The following is a 23,042-nucleotide window of genomic DNA, read 5'->3' on the forward strand; positions in this document are numbered from 1 at the left end:
ATAAAGGGATTTAAAAACAAGTGTTACATGTATCACCTTACAGAGATGAAGCATGGACCCTATTTTATATCTCTGTTCCTTTATGCTTGATAGAACAGAAATAGATTTCTGTGGTGGATGAGCTTACTGAAATATAATTTTTCAGAGATGGTTAGCATTCTACAAGTAAAGGTTCTGTGTAGGGTGACCAGATAGGAAGTGTAAAAAATCAGGACAGGGATGGGAGTAATAGGTGCCTACATAAGAAAAAGCCCCCAAAATCGGGACTGTCCCTATAAAATTGGGACATTTGGTCACCCTAGTTCTGTGGCATAAGTGGCGAGCTTGTGTGTTACAATATAGCCATTAAGACAAACATGTTGCCTATATAAAATGGATTCTGTTTTCAAATTGACACTCTTGAAACATTTTTGTCCAAACAGGAGGATAATCTTATCAGGGAACTAAGGGTTGTTCTGCAGCTCCTAAGAAACTGCCTCTTTCGAAATGAAGAGTGCAAAGTAAGTAGTCATACTATTTATAATATAATATTACCACATACAGCTAGTTCAGGGTCTAAGAATAAAGATTACAGATATGTTCAATTTTAAATATTGTTCAGGTTGATTGGACCTCATCTTAATACCAATGGCCAGAATGGCTCATTGTTTCCTGCAGCAGAGAACATTACATGCATACATCAGACCTTTTAACTGATACTGAAACTTGAGTTCCAAGCCATTGAATACAAACTTCTGCCAACAGAGGTGGAATGGGATGCTATGCTAAAAATCTGTAGCTGGTGGCCAAAATATCTGGTAGGTAGGGGACTATGGATGCCAAAGACCTGCTCCAATAAACCTTCTTTTCTGTTTCCTACCCATTTCTTACTTCCCCCTGCTAGAAGACAAAATTTCCAAAGTGAAAAATGGAACATTTATTGGAAGGATGGGGGTGAGGAAAAATATAGGGAAGAGTTATACGAGATGTGTCCCCCTATTGGTGCTCCACTACCTGCCCGCCTCCCCTCTGCTTTGGAGAGAAGGAGCTGGGGGGCAGTTGGACCATACAGCACTATATATAGCTGCCGTTCACAGCACAAAACAGGGAGGTGTGCATGATCCAATGGGCACTGCTACAAAAGATCTCCAATCCCAGGGATGGGGGTGCTACCGCACCTACAGTGGAGCATCCATAGGGACACACATCTCGAGGAACCTCAGTTATTGCACAGGTGACCTTTTTTTTACTACTTATGACTGAAGTTCTCTGAATGTATTCTCTGCAGAATTACACTGATCCTCCCTCCTTTGCTGCTTTTACCAGAGTTTTAGTAACTAATTTAGTTGAGGTAGAGGAAAACAGTATGTGTAGGAGGATGAGGCCTTGTAAAATCACAGTTGGAATGTTAGAACATTTTCAGTTTCATGTGAATGCTCACCAGTAATTAAAATATTCCAGGATGACAACATTGACTTGTTAGTGTAGATCTGCAGAAACAATATACAATAAAAGTCCTGTTACGGGCCCTGTACCAACCAGAAAGCTCTATAAATGGCATTTCTAATCTTCATAGAAAGTCCGGTTGGCATGGAGCTGGCAGGCTCCCTACGTGGCTGCCCGCAAGCAGCGATCTGTCCCTGCTGTACCAAGGCGGAGGCGCGGTTATGCGGCTCTGCACGCAGCCTCCACCCACAGGCACCGCCTCTGCAGCTCTCATTTGCTGCAGTCCACGTCCAATGGGAACTGCAGAGCGAGCGCTCGGAGGAGGGCGGAAGCGCAGAGCTCCCTAGCCGCGCCTCCACCTCGGAACAGCAGGGACAGGTCTCCACTTGTGGGCAGCCGCCCGAGGTGAGTGCCTCCCTGATCTGGCACCCGGAGTCCCCTCCTGCACCCAAACTCCCTCCCAGAGCCCGTGCTCCACCCCCCCTCCCACACCCAAACTCCCTCCCTCTTAGTTAGCCAGAAATTTTCACTTACTGGTACCCCCCCATTTCCCCAACATGCCGGATAAACAGGCTTTTACTGTATTTAGTTCCTGGTAAATAACCTTCAGTTTACACAGAGTGAGTATGAAACAAAAAAAAATAAAGAAGTCAGTGCACATCTATGAGAATTTACTAACAAGTCAATGGAGACTATTCCAGTATCAAGAAAATAGCAAAAAGTATCCGTGCATGTAAGTAAAGACAATCTTATGGAATCCAGATGGAACCAGCTCAATCAAGTCTTAGTGTTGACTTGAATTAAAATGTGATTGAGGCAGCTTGTGGAGACAACATTCCAGTATTGAAACAAGACTGTCTTCTGCCTCTATTACCATTTAAAGCAACCAAGTAAATTTTAACTCTGTAATCTAAAGTACATTAAAGTGATCCTTCAAGGTAAAAAGAATTTTTAAAAGAACTCCATAGTATGTTAAAATTCTTTAATTTCCTTTGTTTGCTTTCAATATTGCACAAAATACTTCACAACAATATTCATTATTGTACTGTACATTCCTCCTCCTCCCTTGCTGTTAGGTGGCAGCACTCGAGGCTCATCTTATCCCTGTCCTCCACTCTCTGTGGCCATGGTTTATAATGGATGACTCCTTAATGCAAATAGCTCTTCATTTGCTTTGTGTCTACACTGCAAATTATCCCACAGGTAAGAGACTCAAGTTTTGGTATATGATGTCAAAACATTTTATCCAGAGTAATTTCTATATAAAGGGGAAAAAAGAGGCAAAAGAATGACTACGTCTAGTGCGAAAAAAGGTTCTGTGCTCTTTACAAACAAGTATAAAGAACAAGGATGAAACCTGGCCTCATCAAAGTGGATGAGAATTTTGTCATTGCCTCAATAAGAGTCAAGATTGTGCCTCAGGTCCCTGTTCCGAGGAGCATATTCTTTAAATCTGAAAGTCTTTTCATGTCTTTGGGGGGAAAAAGATTGGGTTTTAAAAGATCCTATATTAAATTCCAGGCGAGCCTCAATGCTACTAAAATCCCCATAGACCCACACATTGTAATATATTCTGTGGAAATACCACCTTCAGGAATTACGTGGCAGAGAATAGTAAAACAATACTTCCTTTAATAAGAACACTCATGGATGAGCCATTATTAAGAAGGCTGCATTCCTGCAAGAAAGTGGTAATGTGGCATTATAAATTAATGGATTAATAGAATTTAAGGCCACAAGGGATTATTAGATCATCTAGTCTGATTTGTATATTGCAGGCTATTAAATTTCACCCATTTATCCCTGTATTGAGCCCACTAACTTGTGTTTGACTAAAGCATAACTTGTTTTCCAAAAAGGCATCCTGTATTGATCTGAAGGCATCAAGAAATGGAGAATCCATCACTTCGCTTGGTAGTGTGTTTCAGTGGCTAATCACCCCAACTATTAAATTCAAATTAGAAACAAGTTCTTATCTAGCTTCCAGCTATTGGGTCTTGTTATACCTTTCTCTGCTAGATTAAAGATCCCTTCAGTACCCAGTATTTTCTCCCTATGAAGGTCCTTATACATTGTGATCAAGTCACCTCTCAATCTTGTGATGTGTTATGATAGCAATAGCAAATTCCTTTCTAAACACTTGATAAACACTGTTTTAGAGGCATCTGTGTTATTATTGTGCTTCCAACAATCTCTCTCATTTATTCTCTTTCCGTAAGTGTACCTCAGCATTCTGAGCATCAAGGGTAAATACAATGAAACACACTTATGACTATCTGTTAATTGTGATCTGCTATCAGCCAACCAAATTTCTGTTCCAGTAAGATTTCCTGTCTTCTCCATATTAACTCACTGTGCAGTTCTGTTACCAGGTTCCCAAGTATATAGAGAGGAATAAAACCCTCTCAAGGTGAGTCAGCTTCAAGCCTGCTCTTCTTTCAGGGAGGAGTCATTTGGCTGAAGTCATCCAAGGAGCTTCTGCCTTCCGTCGGCCCTTTCTCAGTAGCTAAGGAGTGAAGGTCTGCTGTCCTCTTTGCACTGCCCTCATCTGAGCTTGGTTTCTCCCTTTTAAGCTCTTCCATCCATTTTTGACCTCTCTCACAAGTATGATGGGGTAGGGCAACCTGAGTCCACATTAACTCATTAACCCTGTGTTGCCCAATGTGCGATTTGTATACCCCATCACAAATTCTCTGAAATTTCCCTTGGGGTTGTCTACACAAAGGTGTTGCACCTGTGTAATTTAAATTGGTTTAAGCCAGTGAAAACACCCATGTGGACATTCTTATATCAGTTTAATGTTGGTTATATCAGATTAGCTTGTGCCTAATTTATCAATGCAGACTGAATCAAAGTAAGCCAGGTTTAGAGTGTCAACACACACAAACTTGCACCTGTTTAAACACACACAAAAATACACCTTACTTTAATGTATTTCCAGTAATAGACCTGTTCAACTGAATTATCTGTTGTATTCAGCCTACTGAGGAGGGGAATGGTCAGAAACAAAAGACATATCAAGTTTAGGAACTTCCAGTTATGAAAAACATTTGTTAAAATGAACGTTTATATAGTAAAAAATTTATGGATTACTTGCGCAGTTTTATTTTTATTTTAGAATTTAGCTTGGAATATACATGCAAAAGTTATCTGAAAGGGGTTTTTTTTAGTAGTAGTGAGGGACTTAATATATTAACTTATATTGGAACAGCTACATGATGTGGCCCTGATCCTGTACCATGTGGACAGACTGCTATATTTGCATGGAGTTCCCTTGATTTCAGTAGGTATCTGCCCATACATTACAACTTTGCAGCATAATACCTACATCAGCCAGTACCACAGGCAGTTATTAACAAACTTCAGTGAACTTTCAAGAGTTACCTATATTGGTGAAACAACTGGAATACTGTGTGTGTTTTATCCACATTTTAAAAGGATGTTGAAAAACTTGAGGTTGAAAAAGAGCCACAACAATTATTTGAGGGCTGGAGAAAATGCCTTATAGTAAGAGACTTAAAGAGCTCAATCTGTTTAATTTCTCCAAAAAAAAGACAGAGGTGACTTGATCATAGTGTAGAATCTAGCAGAGAAGGTCATAACAAGAACCATGCTGGAAACTGAAGCTGCACAAATTCCTAGAATTCTTAAAAATAGGGCATACATTTTTAACAGTAACGGTGACTAACTAATAGAACAAACTATCAAAAGAAGTGGTTAATCCTCCTGACACCTTCAAGACTGGATGCTTTCTGGAAGTTTATGCGTTAACCAAACACATTATTGGTGTCAGTGCAGAGACAATGGGGTGAAATTTACTGGTCTGTGATATGTAGGAGGCGAGACTAGATGATTTAATGGTCCCTTCTGGCCTTAAACTGTTTGAATCTAGGTTAGAAGGAAGTTTCATTTTGTTTATTTTGTTTTACTTTGCCTATAAGGGGATGTGGTTTCAGTTTAATCATGTTCTTTCTTACTATTCAGGCTAGCTGCAAGCTGAGCCAACCCACTCACCTTATCAGTTCATTAAACCACTTCCGTTAGCGTCCTAGGAGTAAAGCAATGTTTGGTGATGCTCATCTATAAGCAACAGCTAGAGATGAACTACTTTTTTTTTTTTTTTTTTTGTATTGTGGGGGTCCAACTTGGTTGTGTGTTTGTGTGCTGGCTGCTACTGCAATATAAAAGTTAAATACATGTAAGGTAGGAGGGAGTGGGGGTATTTGTAATGCAAAAAATATTTTGGGGTAGGGGAGTTTGGAGGAAAATTGAATCTGACCTTGCTGTTTAGCTGCATAGAGTAATGCTGGCTCACACAGTCCAGCTTGCATGAAATGAAGGTTTTCAGAGCATTAGGTTTCTATTTTTAAAGAATAGTATTTCAGGAATGACTTTAAACATTCAAGGCAGTTCTGCTAATTTTTCCTGTGAGCAGTAACTGTGCACATTACCTTAGATGTAGAAACTGTGAAAAAATGCCCTGATTTTTGTGATGTTCCTCTCAGATATAGCATGAGATTAGTTTAACAATTGCACCACAAAGGCCTTATTTCTGCACATTGTTCCATGCAGGTGGGTCTGTGGACTTTGTTGGAACTCCACACAGAATAGCTTTCAGGATTGGGGTCCATCTTTGTATTCCAGAAAAATAAAATGGTTACTTATATGGCAGAAAGAGGCCAGTTTAATACCACAAAGATACCTTGTATTTTACACATTGCATTTATATTATATTTTATAATTCAGAAATAGCTAACTTTGAGGTTAATTTTATATCTTGCTTTTCTTTTTTGAGGTTATAAGAGTTTTCCTCACACCCTTGTGGGAAGTGTAATAACGACATAGAGTTCAGACTGAGTATATGATGATAATTATTTAATAACAGCCATTCTATTAAGGTTTTAATATAAATAACTGAAAATAAAAAAGAAATTCACGGAATAGCATAAATATTGCTGTTTCTCACTGAATAAACATAAATATAATTATTGACTAGATTGTTGGAGAATTACTTTTCCCCACAAATTCAACCAAAAGTAACCATATATTTAAAAACTTTTGGGAAAAAATGTTGAGTAATTTTTTTTAGATGAGGCTTCCTGTTGCTATTATTTACAAGTTTAATAAAACAAGATGTTTTTGGAAGATAATGTGCCTTCCAATGATTTGAAATAGAACTACTAAATGCAGCACACCAGACTATCAGAATATTCTTTAATTAAAATATTGTTTTTCCAACAGAATTAGCAACAATTGTTCCAGTGGTCCACTGGTAAATTACAATCGGTGTAATATGTTTAATTTGTTCACACATTTGTTCCAATTATTTTTTAGGGTGATACCTCCAAATTGTACATGAAATTCCTTTGTATAACACAGCCATCTTTTCTCTTGTCCTTCCTCTTTTAGCCTTACTGATGTAAAGTAGCGCTGATAAGTAACATGTAATAATTTTCTTCTGTACCATAAGATGCTGATCATTTTTTCCCCTGTGACACTTTTTCATTTCTTCAATAAAGGCAGAAGTTCTTCACTCTAAAACTTGGGATAGTTGATATTCACCTATTTCTTTTTATACTCCTATCTATAGTAAACAGTTTTTCTGTTACGTATTCTTCGATTTGGTGAATATGGCAAATTTTAGGAACTGTATTTTCCTTTATCTGTTAATAATATCAGTGACGGATGAACCCCTGCTTTCCCCCCAATATTTGATAAAGTCCACCTTTGCTAAACTAGGATCAAAATACTTATATTCATATATTGGCTGAAGAGGCAGATTTAATTTCTTTAACATGGAATCTCATATTTTAGGTGTATAATATAAAGTGGAAAAAAGACTTTTTTCCCATTACAGTAGCATCTAGAAGTCCCAAGTAATATCAGATTCCCTTTGTGCTGGGAGCTTTATAAACACATAGTGAAAGACCAGGCTCTGCCTGGAAAATCTTACTATCTAAATAGATCAGACAGACAGCGGGGCAGAGCTGAAATGTCTTGCCCAAAGTCACATAGCAGGTTAGCAGCAGATCTGGGATTAAAACCCAGGTCTTCTCCCAGGCACTTGCTCTATAGTCTATCTGATGCTGTCTTTCTATAGATACGGTATATACTGATTTCCCCCATCCAGCCAGGTCACTTCTTAATTTTGTAATAGTGAGGCAGTCTCATTTAAATATTAATGATAACAATGTTTCATTCTTTAAGGCTGTGGTTCTCTTTGCTGGGCAAGCAGTGGACTGTCTCCATTTCAGACTGCACAGAGAAGCGCAACCAGCAACTCACTAATACACAGCATTATCAAGTTAGCTTCCCAAACACTAACTGAGAACAGCGCAATTCAGCGTATGGTCTTTACTCTTCTTTCCAACCTTGCTATTTCTCATGACTGCAAGGGTGTTATTCAAAAGGTAAGGAGGCAACATTATTTATTTCTATATTTTTTGAGCACCTAGAGAGCTGCAAGGTGCATCACAAAACAAAGACAAGACACGTTCCTGGCTCTTGAAGGCAAACAATGTAAAGCCCAATCCAGCAAACACTTGCAGATATGAGTTACTTTGTGTATGTGTGGAGTCCCAAAAATGTGAATGGGGCATGTTTAAATATTTGCAGAATCAGGTCCTACACTCATCGTGACCTAATTAAGAGGGTAGGGGAGGGAAATGATAAAAGATGTCTATCTTAAGATCATGACATGCATATACACTTGGTTATTCTCATAAGCAGTGTAATTCAGGAGTTCTCAAACTTTTCCAAAATAGGGATACATCTTATTCTTCCCTGTTTCCAGCTTCTTTTGCTTTGCTTTGCTTTGCTTTGCTTTGCTCTGCTCTGCTCTTCAGTGAAGAGTCTGGGGGGTTGTAAAAGAAGCTGGAAGCAAGGAAGACTACCACATGACCATCTAGTGCTCAGTCCATGGAGCACAATTTAGGATCTGCTTTGTATCTGATGAGAATCTTACTATAAATAGAGTAATAGATATGAGTGACATACTACTTAGTCCATACAGTTGGACAGGCTCTTTCCAAAGAGCATCAGTGCTACTCTTCGCACTGAGCAAAGTTCCATTAAGGATTATTGTGGAGATGGGGGAACCTCAGACTTTAACTATCAAATCCAAACAGGGAGTTGCCTTCTATTGCTGGAAATGGGAGGGGCTGGACGTTCAGCTGTTGTTCCTCTACACTTGCATTATTCTAGACAAATCATGTTACTATTCATACAATAACGTCATATGCATTATTCATAGTAGTAGTAATTTGGCACGTTTATTTTAACACACTTACTAGAAAAGTTTTAAGACTATTTTAAGAAGTTTTCAGTCCACTAAAATTTAAATTCATTTTTGAAAAGGAAAAGGGAGACTTGTAAAAATCTCTTGAGAGAGACAAAGTGGGTGAGGTAATATCTTTTATTGGATCAACTTCAGTTGGTGAAGGGGACAAACTTTGTAGCATCACAGAGCTCTTCCTCAGGTCTGAAAACGGTAACCAGAGTGTCACAGCTAAATACAAGGTGGGACAAATTGTTAAACATAAGGGGTTCACACATATTGTAGAAGACCACTTAAAAACGAAGTGGGCACTTAACACCTCTGCAGTCCTAGGACAAAGGAGGGTTTATAGGCAGCAGTGTGTTCCAAATTGCAGTTGGTGAGCCATAAAACCAGCTTTTGTTAAGTTCCTAATTTTTAGTGTCCAGCAGAGTTATGATGAGGGATGTTGCTGTATAGGAAGGTGGCATCCATGATGGCAAAGATGGTGTTCTGAGGAAGTATTGTTGATGTTTCAAAGTTTCTGGAGGAAGTCAGATGTGTCCTGGAGGAAACTGTCCCTTTCTGTTGGTGACTGATTTGAGGGTGGTTTCTAGGAGTCCTGATATTCATTCAGTAAGAGTGCTGTGGCAAGATATGAAGGGTCTGCCTGGGTTCCCTTGTTTGTGTATCTTGAGAAGCATGTAGAAGATCCCTGGGGTGATTTTTGTAGGGGAGGAGGTTGTAGAGTTTATCTTCGAGTTGTTTAAGGAAGGATTTTATGATATCCTTAAATTACTGTGATGTGGGATCTTCTTTGAGTTCTTTATCGTAGGTGAGGTCCAAGAGTTGTCAGCTGGCCTCTTTGATGTAGTCATCAAGACTGCATACCCTTTGTCTGATGGTTTGATCATTATCTGGTGGTTGGATTTCAGGGACTATACAGCTGTCCTCTTGGTGGTAGAGAGATTGTGGTGGATGTCATTTTTGTTAAAGATTTCACAGTTGATTATTTTTCCTGAAGCAATCAATATAATAATGATCAAGTGTGTGCTTTTGTCCACTGAGGGGGGTGTCCAGTCATGATATTTTTTTCTTGTAACTGAGAGAGGGGACATGGTGGTTGTGAGTAAATTATTTGAGGCAGAGTCTGTGAAAGAATTCTTCTCGTTCCACATGTTAGTATGGTATCAGGTTCTGTGGTGGGGCAGAAATTCAATCCCTTCGAGAGTAAAGATAATTCATTTCATGTTAGGGGGAGTTCTGAACGGTTGATGTTGTTGAGGTGTCATTTGGTGTCTGTGTTATGGGTCCTGGTGTTGTGGTTTCTACCAGAAGGGTCAATCTGTTGTTTGTGGAGTTGCTGAAATTGGTTAGTGTGTGTGTGTGATGGCTGTCGTCAGGTTTTGGGCGTGGGGGGAGGAGGTTATAGTTGTTTTAGGTTTCCTATAGTAACTCCAGTTAGGCTTCATGATTTTTTTTAGGAAAATAAGAATGGCCATACTGGATCAGACCAAGTCCATCTAGCCCAGTATCCTGTCTTCCAACAGTGGCTGGTGCAAGATGCTTCAGATGGAGTGAATAGAACAGGTCAATTTATCAAGTCATCCATCCCCTGTCATCCAGTTCCAGCTTCTCGCAGTCAAAGGTTTAGTGCAGGGATCCCCAAACATTTTACTTCATGCCCCCCTGCAATTCCTGGTGCCAGGAGTGGGGCCGCGGCTCCGTGAGGTGGGGACGCAGGCATGGGTAAGGGGGCCGAGGCTGGGGCCACAGCTGGAGGTGGGCACGGAGTCCTGGATGTGGAGCCAGGAGCCCAGGTGGGGGCCAGCAGCGGAGCCCCAGCTGTGTCTCCCCCCCCCCCCCCCCAGCTTTCCTTGGTGCCCCCTATAGGGGTGCGCCCAATGGATTGGGGACCTCATTTAGGTCGGTCAGTGGCTCTGGGTGTCCCTATCTTCCATTAACTTAACTAATTTTTTTTTAAATTCAGTTATACTTTTGGCCTTCACTACATCCCCTGATCATGAGTTTCACAGGTTGACTGCATTATGTGGAGAAGTGCTTCCTTATGTTTGTTTTAAACCTGCTGCTTATTAATTTCATTGGGTGACCCTTGGTTCTTGTGTGATGTGAAGGGGTAAATAACACTTGCTTATTAACCTTCTCTACACCATTCATGATTTTATAGGCATTATAATATCCTCCCTCAGCAGTCTTTTTCTATCTGAGAAGTCCCTGTCTTTTTAATCTCTCATATGGAATCTGTTCCATACCCTTAATAATTTTTGTTGCCCCTTCTCTGTACTTTTTGCAATTCTAATATATCTTTTTTTTTTTTTTAGCTGGGGTGACCAGAAATGCATGCAGAATTCAAGGTGCTGGTGTGCCATGGATTTATATAGGAGCATTATGATATTTTTTTCTATCTTCTTATTTATCCCTTTCCTACTGGTTCCTAGCATTCTGTTAGCTTTTTTGACTGCTGCTACACATTGAGCAGATGTTGTCAGAGAACCATCCACAATGACTCCAGGATTTCTTTTATGAATGGTAACCACTGATTTTGTATTTAGAGCTGGAATTGTTTTCCAGTGTGCATTACTTTGCATTTGTCAACATTGAATTGCATCTCCCAGGCACCCAGTTTTGTGAGATCCCTTTGTAACTTTTTGCAGTCAAGTTTGGACTTAATATATTGAGTAATTTTGTATCATCTGCAAACTTTGCCACTTAGGAAAAATTATTTCACTAGTAGGGTGCTGAAGCACTGAAATGGGTTACCTAGGAAGGTGTTGGAATCTCCATCCTTAATGGTTTTTAAGGCCCGGTTTGACAAAGTCCTGGTTGGGATGATTTAGTTGGGGTTGGTCCTGCTTTGAGCAGGGGGTTGGGCTAGATGACCTCCTGAGGTCTCTTCCAACCCTAATCTTCCATGATTCTATGACTTCACTGTTCATTTCTTTTTTCCAGATCATTTATGTACTTTTTGAACAGCACTGGTCCTAGCTGGGATGGGACACACCACGATTTACCTCTATCCATTCTGAAAACTGATAATTTATTCCTATCCTTTGTTTCCTGTGTTTTAACCAGTTACTGGTCCATGGGAGGACCTTCTCTCTTATCCCATGACTCCTTACTTTGTTAAGAGCCTTTGGTGAGGGATCTTGTCCGAGGCTTTCTGAAAGTCCAAATACCCTTGTCCTCATGTTTGTTGACACCTTCAAAGAATTCTAATAGATTGGTGAGGCATGATTTCCCTTTATCAAAGCCATGTTGACTCTTCACCAACATATGTTGATCTGTATATTTGATAATTCTGTTCTTTACTATAGTTTCAACCAATTTGCCTGATACTGCAATTAGGCTTGCCAGCCTGTAATTTCCAGGATCACCTCTGGAGCACATTTTATAAATTGGCATCACATTGGCTATCTGCCAGTCATCTGATACAGAGGCTAAATACCATAGTTAGTAGTTCTGCAATTTCATATCTGAGTTCCATTAGAACTCTTGAGTGAATACCATCTGGTCCTGGTGATTTATTACTGTTTAATTTATCAGTTTGTTCCCAAACCACCTTTGTTGACACCTCAGTCTGGAACAGTTTCTCAGATTTGTCACCTAAAAAGAAGGGCTCTGGTGTGGGAATCTCCCTCGCATCCTCTGCAGTGAAGACTGATGCAAATAAATCATTTAGCTTCTCCACAAAGGCCTGGTCTTCCTTGAGTGCTCGTTTAGCACCTCAGTGGGCCAGTAGCCCCTTTGATTGTTGGGCAGGATTCCTGCTTCTGATGTACTTCATTTTGCTGATAGTTTTTGTCTTTTGCTAGTTGCTCTTCAAATTCTTTTTGGCCTACCTAATTATACTTGACTCGCCAGAGTTTATGCTCCTTTCTGCTTTCTTCAATAGGATTTGACTTCCAGTTTTTAAGGGATGTCTTTGTGTCTCTAACCACCTGTCATTTGCCATAATGACATTTTTGTGGTTTTTTTACTGTATTTTTTATTTTATTTGGGGTATACATATAGTTTGAGCCTCTCTTATGGTGGTTTAAAAAAGTTTCCAGGCTGTTTGCGGGCATTTCACTCTTGTGACTGTTCCTTTTAATTTCTGTTTAACTAGCTTCCTCCTTTTTTTGTGTAGTTCCCCTTTTTGAAGTTAAATGCTGCTGTGCTGGGTTTCTTTGGTATTTTCCCCTCTGCAAGAATGCTACATTTAATTACACCATAGTTGCTATTACTGAGAAGTTCACTTACATTCACCTATTTGACCAGCTCTTGTGCGCCACTTAGGACTAAATCAAAAATTCCCTTGCCTCTTGTGGGTTCCAGGACTAGCTGCTCCAAGATGCAGGCATTAATGCTGTCTAGAAATTTTATCTCTGCATCCCACTCTGAGGAGGCATATTCCCAGTCAATATAGGGATAGTTGAAATCCCCCATTATTACTGGATTTTCTTTTTTTGTAGGCTCTCTAGTCTCCCTGAGCATTTCACAAATCACCATCACCATGCTAGTCAGGTGGTCGGTATTGTACTCCTACTGTTTAACTCTTATTTTTCAACCATGAAATTTCTATCCATAAAGATTCTATGGTACAATTTGATTAATTTAAGATCTTTACTATGTTTAACTCTGTGCTTTCTTTCATGAATAGTGCCACTCCTCCACAAGTGTGACCTGCTCTGTTATTCCTATATATTTTCTTCCATTTTGTTGAATCATGTGGTAATCTCTTGTTCTTCTTCGAGTGATTGCTCCTGTGTCTTCCACAGTAGGTGTGCGTGCCCACCACGTGCACCGGTGCCGGAAGCTTTTCCCTTAGCAGTATCCGTAGCCGGGGAGCCCCGCGGCGACCCCTGGAGTGGCGCCTGTATATCGCGCTATAAGGGGAGCCACGGGCTCCCCCCACCCTCAGTTCCTTCTTGCTGCCAGTGAAGGTAGTCGGAACTTAGTGCTCCAGCTTCGCTGCAGCCCTTCTTCTCTAGCAGTACCATTCATCGGATCGTTCTCAGTGTTAGCTTGGGCTTGGGGCATGCCCCAGGCTTCAAGTCGTGCGACTCCTGTCGCCGCTCTATGCCCAGGAGCGACCCCCATGCTGTGTGTCTTTGCTGCCTGGGTGAGACTCATATTAGCGACCGGTGCAAGATCTGTAGGTCATTCAAACCAAGAACTAAAAAGGAGAGGGACTTCAGACTTCGAGCTCTCCTGATGGAGTCAGCACTGACTCCAACGCCAGTGCGCAGATCGGACACGGCACCGGCCGACGCGTCGTCGGTACGTAGCGAGGCCCCTTTGACCAGTCGGCAACGCTCTCCCGCCAAGAAACAAGGGAAGAGCTTGGTCTTGCAACGCCACTGCGATAAGGACAAGGGGGAGGCTGGTCCTGCGCTGGGCAGCCCTCGATTTCCCCCCCCCGGGCTCTAAGGCTCCGACTCATGTGGAGAGGAGCAACCCGGTACCGTCGACCCAGGCATCTCCACCGGTACGGATGCCGGAGGCGGTGCAGATGGCGAAAGACATTATGTCCCTGCCTGTCCCGAGCTCGCAATCGGGCACGAGCCCTAGGTCACGAGGCAAACCCCCTTTGGGTGCCCACCAGACCTCTCCGAGCAGCCGCAGTTCCCGCTCCGAAGATCGCTCCCTGCACCACTTGGTGCACAGCAGCCGCTCCTCCGACAGACCCCGGCCACCCTCGACCGGCCAGACCCTCCGGGCCGCCGTCGAGACGGGAGTCATGGGGACCCTCCACCTCGCCTGCCAGCGAACGGAGGCACCGGGAACGCTCACCTGCTAGACGCGGGTACCGGAGCCACTCTCGACGGGACAGACGTCGCTGCTCCCGTTCCAGCTCCCGCTCGTCTAGGCGCCACGCCAGAGACTCCCCTCGGGGTACCTCGGCGTCAGGGCACCAGGCTTCGTACCGCCATCATGGGTACCGAAGCAGTTCGTCAAGGGGGTACCGTTCCTCGTCATCGAGGTCCAGATTGTGAGGGAGACGTCACCACAGGCACCGTTCCCATCGCTCCCATGGCACCAAATGCTGCCACCTCGGCCTCGGCGCCCCTCTTTCCGTCCTCGGGCCGCGCTGCCCCGCCGGGACACGTTGTACCATCAAAAAGAACAGGAGTACTTGTGGCACCTTAGAGACTAACCTGTTGTACCACCAGGTACCCAGCAAGGTCAATGGCACGGTACCCCATGGCAAGGACAATGGTGCCAGTGGGCACTGTGTCAGTAGGTACCGACCCAACCTGGGGCCCGTTCGGTCCCCGGAGCATCCCAGGCTCCATCGGCCTCGTTGGGCCGTCCATGGGATAAGTCGACAGGCCAGGACTCGGCGGACCCGCGACCGGACTCCGACCTGGGTCTCGATGCCCTGGCACCAATCACAGTGCCCGGCTCCGCGCATGCCGCATCTCCGGCACCGGACGACGCCATTGTTGCTCCTCCGCCTTTGGTCCTGCAGGAGGACTTTAAGGCACACCAGGACTTGCTGAAGCGGGTGGCATCCATCCTTCAGCTGCAAGCCGAGGAGATGGAGGGACCGTCTGATTCCCTCGGCACCGGGCCGTGTGGCTCTGCTGCTACACCAAGGGGTTGCCAACATCACCAGTTCCGTGTGGCAAACTCCCGCCTCCTTGGCTCCAATCTCCAAGAAGGCAGAGAGGAAGTATTTTGTGCCGGCAAAGGGTCATGAATACCTTTATTCCCACCCGGCGCCTAACTCACTTGTGGTTGAGTCGGTGAACCACAGGGAGCGCCAAGGCCAACCTTCACCCACCCCTAAGAACAAAGATGCCAGGAGACTTGACTCCTTTGGCAGAAAGATTTATTCGTCAGCTAGTTTTCAGCTAAGAATAGCCAACCACCAGGCCTTGCTCAGCAGATATGACTTTAACCTGTGGGAATCCTTGCCTAAGTTTGAGCCCCTTCTTGCAGACAGGGACAGGAAGGACTTCAAAGCTCTGGTGGAAGACGGGTCGATGGCGGCTAAGGCGGCCCTGCAGGCGGCGTCGGATGCGGCTGATACGGCGGCTCACTCTAGGGCTTCCTCAATCTCCATGCGCCGGGCGTCATAGCTCCTGTTATCGAGTCTGTTGACGGAGGCCCAATCTCTGATAACCAGGACCTCCCATTCAATGGCAAGGCGCTTTTCGTGGACCAGACTGACTTTAGGCTGCATGGGATGAAAGACTCCCGCACCACTCTGCAGACCGTGGGCCTCTATGTCCCTCCGGCAAAGGACAAGGCCAAATCGCTCCTGGCGACTCAACCTGCTAGGAACATAAGAACATAAGAATGGCCGTACCGGGTCAGACCAAAGGTCCATCTAACCCAGTATCCTATCTACCGACAGTGGCCAATGCCAGGTGCCCCAGAGGGAGTGGACCAACAGGCAATGATCAAGTGAACAGATACGAGCCCCCATATAAAAGGCCTAGAGACCAGAAACGCCGATCTCAGAGGCAGTCCCGCTCTACCCAACAGCCTGGTCTCCCTAAGGGCAAGAGGCAGGGAAAGCGGCGATTTTGACTGTTGGCAGGGGGGCACCGGGCCTGTTGCCAGGGAGACCCCCGACCAATAAAGTTTGTGTTCTGCAACCGATTGTCTGCCTTCCTCGGGGCTTGGTCCTGCATAACGTCGGACCAGTGGGTCCTCAGCACTATTTCCAAGGGATACGTTTTACAGTTCACTTCTCTGCTGCCAAGCCACCCACTCCCCATCATGGTCCCGGGGGATCCTGAGCATGCCCGCCTCCTAGACCAGGAGGTGGATCAGCTACTCAGCCTTGGGGCGGTGGAACGCGTCCCGACACAGTTCCAGGGCAAGGAGTTCTACTCCCATTACTTCCTAATCCCCAAGGTGAAAGGGGGTCTCAGACCCATCCTGGACCTGCGTGACCTGAACAGGTTCCTAACCCGTTCCAAGTTCCGCATGGTGTCCCTGGCTTCTATTATCCCCTCCCTAGAGTCGGGGGACTGGTACGCTGCCCTGGACCTCCAGGACGCTTATTTCCACGTCCACATCTTCGAGGGGCACAGACGCTTTCTCAGATTCGTGGTGGGGACAGGGCACTACCAGTTTGCGATCCTCCCCTTTGGCCTATCCACAGCCCCCAAGGTGTTCGCGAAATGCATGGCAGTGGTGGCGGCATACCTCAGGAAGCAGGAGGTACAAATCTTTCCTTACCTGGACGATTGGCTCCTCAAGGGCGAGTCTCATCCAGAGGTGGAGTTCCACGTGCAGCTACTCCTGGCCATCTGCAAAAACCTAGGCCTGGTCATGAACAAGGCCAAATCTACTCTAGTACCAGTCCAGTGCATAGAGTTCATTGGAGCTCTCCTGGACTCCTCCAAGGCTATGGCCTCTCTTCCCCTGGACAGATTCAAGACCCTAAGGGATCTCATTGCCTCGGTCTCCATGTTCCTGGTGACCACAGCCAGAGCATACCTCTGGCTCACGGGGACACATGGCGGCGTGCACGTACGTGGTCCGCCATGCCAGACTCTGGATGAGGCCCCTCCAACTATGGCTAGCCTCCCAGTTCTCCCAAGCCTGGGACGGCCTAGACAAGATCCTCACAATCCCGTCCCCGGTATTGGCTTCCCTTCGGTAGTGGTCCCTCCCAAGCAATATGCTACAAGGGGTTCCCTTCAGGGAGGCCAGCCCATCCATAGACCTGATGTCCGATGCCTAGGACCTAGGCTGGGGAGCCTACATGGGAGACGTGCAGACCCCGGACTTGTCCCTGCACATAAATGTCAGGGAACTCGGGCGATACGACTGGAATGTATGGCGTTTCTCACGCAGCTCCGTGGCAGGGTAGTCAGAGTCCTCACGGACAACACCACCGCCATGTACTACATCAACAAGCAGGGCAGTACTCGTTCCCTTGCCCTATGTCGGGAAGCCCTGACCTTATGGGAATTCTGTATAGCCTACAATATCTCCCTGAGGGCTGCTCACCTCCCGGGCGTCCGCAATACGCAAGCGGACCGCCTCAGCAGGGTCTTCTCCCCCCAGTACGAGTGGTCGCTCCACTCAGAGGTCGCCAACTGGATCTTCCTAGAGTGGGGAGCTCCCCAGATAGACCTGTTTGCCACCCGCCAGAACCGGCATTGCCCCTGGTTCTGCTCCATGGGAGGGGTAGGAGAAGGCGCGATCTCTGACGCGTTCCTCATGAGCTGGTCAAGCCAGCTCCTATATGCCTTCCCCCCGCTCCCCCTCATCGCCAAGGTCCTGGAGAAGGTAAAGCTGGACAAGGCAAGGGTCATTCTCATAGCCCCAGCATGGCCCCGCCAGCACTGGTACGGGCCCCTACTACACCTCTTGGCGCCTCCCCCTCTTCCCCCCCCCCCCCCGAGGCCGCTACCGCTCCGCCTGGACCACCTCCTCCCAAGCCGGGGGACGCCTCCTCCATCCCAACCTAGCCGCGCTCCACCTGACAGCGTGGCTGCTCCGTGGCTAAACGAGGAGGAGAACAGGTGTTCGGAGCAGGTTAGGCGGATCCTCCTGGAAATCAGGAAGCCGTCCACACGTCGGACGTACGTGGCAAAGTGGTCCAGATTTACCAGGTGAGCGAGCGAGGAGTTCTCTCCCGCCCCCCCTCCCCCCCCCGCCGCTCCTCTCTAGTTCATCCTGGACTCCCTTCTGTCCCTTAAGACCAACGGTCTGGCACCAGCCTTGGTCAGGGTGCACCTCGCAGCCATATCGGCTTTTCACCCGCTGGTGCAAGGGTACTCCGTCTTCTCCCACCCTATGACCTCCCGCTTCCTGAAGGGCCTAGACCATTCATTCCCGTACGCCAGGCCCCCCGTGCCACAATGGGACCTCAACTTGGTCTTGTCATGTCTCACGGGGGCCCCCCTTCGAACCACTAGCCACATGTTCCTGGTCTCACCTCTCGTGGAAGGTGGCCTTCCTCGTGGCGATCACGTCTGCTCGATGTGTCTCGGAACTCAGGGCCTTAACCTCAGAACCCCACTATACGGTTTTCCATAGGGATAAGGTCCTGCTTCGCCCACACCCGGCGTTCCTCCCGAAGGTGGTTTCCGCCTTCCATATGGAGCAGAGTATCTTTCTTCCCGTGCTCTGCCCCAAGCCCCACGCCTGTAACGAGGAACGCCGCCTCCATACGCTAGATGTGCGTAGGGCATTGGCTTTTTATCTGGATCGGACTAAGCCGTTCCGGAGGTCCTCTCAGCTCTTTGTTGCCTCAGCCGAGCGGGCAAGAGGGCAACCTATCTCTACCCAGCGGCTCTCCCGCTGGATTACCTCGTGCATACGCACGTGCTATGACCTGGCATGGATTCCCCCGCCACCTATCATTAAGGCTCACTCTACGAGGACTCAGGCCTCATCAGCTGCCTATGCCGCCCATGTCCCCATTCAGGACATCTGTAGGGCGGCCACATGCGCCTCAGTTCACACGTTTACTTCGCATTACGTGATCGTCTCCTAGTCTAGGGATGACGCCAGTTCAGCAGGGCGGTACTTCGTCCCGAACCATTGTGAACTCCTACCCACCTCCAACAGATACTGCTTGGAATCACCTACTGTGAAATACACAGGAGCAATCACTCGAAGAAGAAAAGACAGTTACCTGTTCCATAACTGGCGTTCTTCGAGATGTGTTGCTCCTGTCTATTCCACACCCCGCCCTCCTTCCCCTCTGTCGGAATTGTCTGGCAAGAAGGAACCGAGGGTAGGGGAAGCCCGTAGCTCCCCTTATAGCGCGATATACAGGCGCCACTCCAGGGTCGCCGCGGAGCTCCCCAGCTATGGATACTGCTAAGGGAAAAACTTCCAGCACCGGTGCATGTGGTGAGCATGCACACCTACTGTGAAATAGACAGGAGCAACACATCTTGAAGAACGCCAGTTACGGAACAGGTAAATGTCCTTTTGAGGTGGTACCTTCTGGAATGTGAGAGGTGCTGTAGGTGGTTCCTCAGTTTTTCTGCAGACCTTCTAGAGAGCTGTTCAGCATATTATTCAGTTGTATGTGGTGGTCAGAGGGTTATAGATGGTGAGCCCTCTGGGGATTATGTTTTATTTCTTGCATTTGCTCAGGAAGTAGATGTCACTCTTAAGTTTGGCTTCCTTCTTTATGTTATGGAGTTTCCATTTTAAACAGCAAAATTAAAAGTCTTCCATTGTTGTAGCCATGATCCCAGGACATGAGACAGACAAGGTGAGTGAGGTAAGATTTTACAGCAGTCAGTATATGTTCGAAGAAGCTGTTCATGAGTAAATAAGAAGATAAACTTTTGGTAGTATCATTTGATTTATCTGTCTTTGAGACACTGATAATTAAAAACAAAAATACACTTTTTGAGAGGATAGCACCTAAATCAAGTACTTTTACACTGTCAGTGGAGTTCTCGTTTAGTTATATAGGTTTAAGGGTTTGTTTTTTTCCCCCCTCATTTCAGGTGTATGCTGAAAAGTTCTAATCTCATTCTTTTGAATTTTGCTTTATTTTGCTAACTTTCATTGTATTAGATTATAAACTCTTTGGGACAAGGACCTTATCTTCCTATGTACAGAGACTAGCACAGTGAGGCCCTGATGCTGACTGGAGCATCTGGTGGTACTGAAATATAAATAGTCTTTGGCACCAATACTCCAAAAGCTGGTTTGGTGTTTGGTGTTATCTGGCTGTATTTTATTTAATGTCTTTGCAGAGTCCTTTCCAAATTAAGATTATATTATTACTGGTGCTCCTTTTTGATTAAGTTGCTGTGTTCTTAATCTCTCCTTTCTCCAGGTGCTGTCAATGTACAGTACTGCACTTGAAGCTAATTTTTTGTTTGAAAATAAAATAATTAGCATAATCGTGTATACAGCTCAGTATATTTAGAAATTAACTATACTGAAACTACTCGTATCAGTTTTTCTTTTTCTGGGAAAGTTTTCCTGTTTGAAGAGATCTCTCAATCCTTTCATTTTAGTTGTTTTTCTTTACTGTTAGAGCAGTTGTCTGTCTAGTGAAAAGATTTGACTGTGGTTTTCTCTCCAGAGTTTATCCTTTGCTTTGGCTACAAGGGTTCACTAGTTGAATGATTTCTCCTTCCTCCCTACCATCTGAGTGCTGCTGTCACAGATCATGCAGGTCCTACTGGGGTTGAACTACATTCTCTTGTGAGATAATTAACTCATCACTATTCTACTTCATGTGATCAAAGCCAAGAAGAGTCTATGAAGAAGATAAAAGATGTTTTGGTTTGTTGATTTAACAAATACTATAATGTGTTACCACTTCAGATATGAAAGGAGTGACACACTCAGCTACAGACCTTCCTTAGGATGGAGACCAACAAGCCAGACCCTCTCTCCCATGCAATGATAGAGTAGGGCTTCCATCTGCTCTAGAGCTCCTTAAAGTGAAAGAGTTTTTTGATACCATGACTAATGCCAGGTCAAGCAAATCAAAGAGTCTCTGGGGCATCTCCAGCACTGAGGAAGGTGTGTTCAGGAGGATGGAGATTTCATGGCAGCTGCACAGAAAAGAAGGTCAGCAAAGATGGTTACTGACCGTGGGAAGAGTGGGCAAGCTCTTTGTTACCTTTGTTTCTAGAACATTAGAGTAGATGATGCACTTTCCTGTAAAGGCCAAGAAGTTCTTGCTCTTTCACCACACTTTATTTTCTTAAATGCTAATCTAACAGCTTTCTTGAAATGTAAGTAAAATGTACATACTGTTTTGATGTTTACGTCTACAGATTGAGAGGGTCATGTGAGCCAATGAACTGAGAATGGGAGAGTGTAACTATTAAAACTGTTTAATATGACAGATCACCAAGAAAAACGCCAGTAGTCATTGACACGACAAGAAGCACTTAGTTTTGAAACAGTTTTCTTTTTTTTTCTTTTTTTTTTTTTGGTATCACAAAATATTGCTGAAAAAATGTTTTGAATAATATGAGAGTAGGAGACTAACAGTGGGAATGTGGGACAGGGGGACCAGTACACTGACTACATGGAGGGTGTGTGTGAAAGCAATATTACTTAGCAATGAAATAATACTGTGCTTTTTCTCTCTTCTGACAGAGTAACTTCTTACAGAACTTTTTGTCTCTGTCATTGCCAAAAGGAGGAAATAAAAGCCTTAGTACACTGGCTAGCCATTGGCTAAAGCTGCTATTGAATATATCCTTTGGAGAAGATGGACAGCAGATGATCATGAAGCTAAATGGCGGTTTAGACCAGCTGCTGGAGATGAGCAAATACAAACACAAGAGTAGTCACCATATAGTCCTTCTTATTCTGCACAACATCTGCTTTAGTCCAAGTAACAAGCCTAAGATACTTGCTAACGGTATATATCCAAATGACATCTAAACTCTGATCCAGATTTTGCACTATTGTATTTTATTGTAATTTGGGGTACTGACAGAAAATCCAGTATATTGTTTACAAAAGTATTTTTTATTAAGTGCTCAATCTTCTAATAAAATTTTGGGAAATTATAAACTGCAAAAACAGGAATAAATATGTTAAAGAAGACTATAGCAAATATATCAGACAGCTAAAATTATTATTGTTGGTTCTTTTTCGAGTGCTGGTCCCAAGGGGTATCCACTCTGAGTGCACATGTGCTCCATGCACACCGGGACCAGAAATCCTTCAATAACAATGTCCAGTGGTTGATGCCTTCACCTCATGCTTTCAATTGAGGGAATAAGGGGTGGCACAGGTCGACCTGCCATTTCCTTTGGTCCTTGCTTTGTCTCACCTCTGGTCTTCCCAGTAAGCAACCCACACAAGAGCTGCCTGTACTGGCTGGGGGAATCACACATCCCATCAAAGTGTGAGATCTGCTGTTCTTTCTCCTCTTGCTCTAGGCAGTCTTGGGAGTTTAGACTTTGACAGCATCTGATGGAGCTCTCCATGAGACCTTGATTGGATCCGGGACCCTTCTGCTCTCTGCCTCATCGTCTGATGCCTCCAGCCTGGCACCAGCACATCCCTTAGCAGGTCCAGAGACTCCATGAATCAGAATCACAAAGAGGGTAAGGAGATACACCCTCAAAAGAAGTCAGACAAAATCAGCTCAGCAGTCCTGGAAGAAGGGAGCTGCTTCTTCCTTTTCCTTTGGGTCCAAGTGCTCTCCCCGCCGCTGCAGGTCCGTGCTGGGGTTGGTGCGGAGAGGCGCCTCTCCCTGTCGCAACTCTGAGCCCCTGCATAGGGCTTAATAGGAAACTGCGCAGCCACGCAGCTTAGATGGAACTTAGGTTGGCACCTGGTCTGCCAGCATCTCAGACCCCTCTAGAGCACCTAGAGGAACAGGTATAGCCAGAGACGCTCATATCGCTGGATCCACCAACAGCTTCTTCATATTCTCTGGGTGAGA

The 23,042-nt window shown here is 45.0% G+C and overlaps 1 protein-coding gene across 8 annotated transcripts in view; it reads left to right on the forward strand.

Moving 5' to 3' along the window:
- The window catches only part of RTTN (rotatin), a 179,007-nt gene that overhangs the window by 138,687 nt on the left and 17,278 nt on the right, over positions 1-23,042 (forward strand). For 7 of the 8 annotated variants that reach the window (XM_065585178.1, XM_008164415.4, XM_024102084.3 and 4 more), the window contains 4 exons: positions 423-500; positions 2,502-2,628; positions 7,633-7,835; positions 21,740-22,007. In XM_065585178.1, coding sequence (XP_065441250.1) covers positions 423-500; positions 2,502-2,628; positions 7,633-7,835; positions 21,740-22,007 — 676 coding nt within the window. Of the gene's footprint in view, positions 1-422; positions 501-2,501; positions 2,629-7,632; positions 7,836-21,739; positions 22,008-23,042 lie in introns of those variants that run through there. The other variant, XM_024102086.3, reaches the window with a different exon arrangement.

The sequence above is a fragment of the Chrysemys picta genome, chromosome 2 (assembly GCF_011386835.1).
Source record: "Chrysemys picta bellii isolate R12L10 chromosome 2, ASM1138683v2, whole genome shotgun sequence".
Taxonomy (NCBI): domain Eukaryota; kingdom Metazoa; phylum Chordata; order Testudines; family Emydidae; genus Chrysemys; species Chrysemys picta.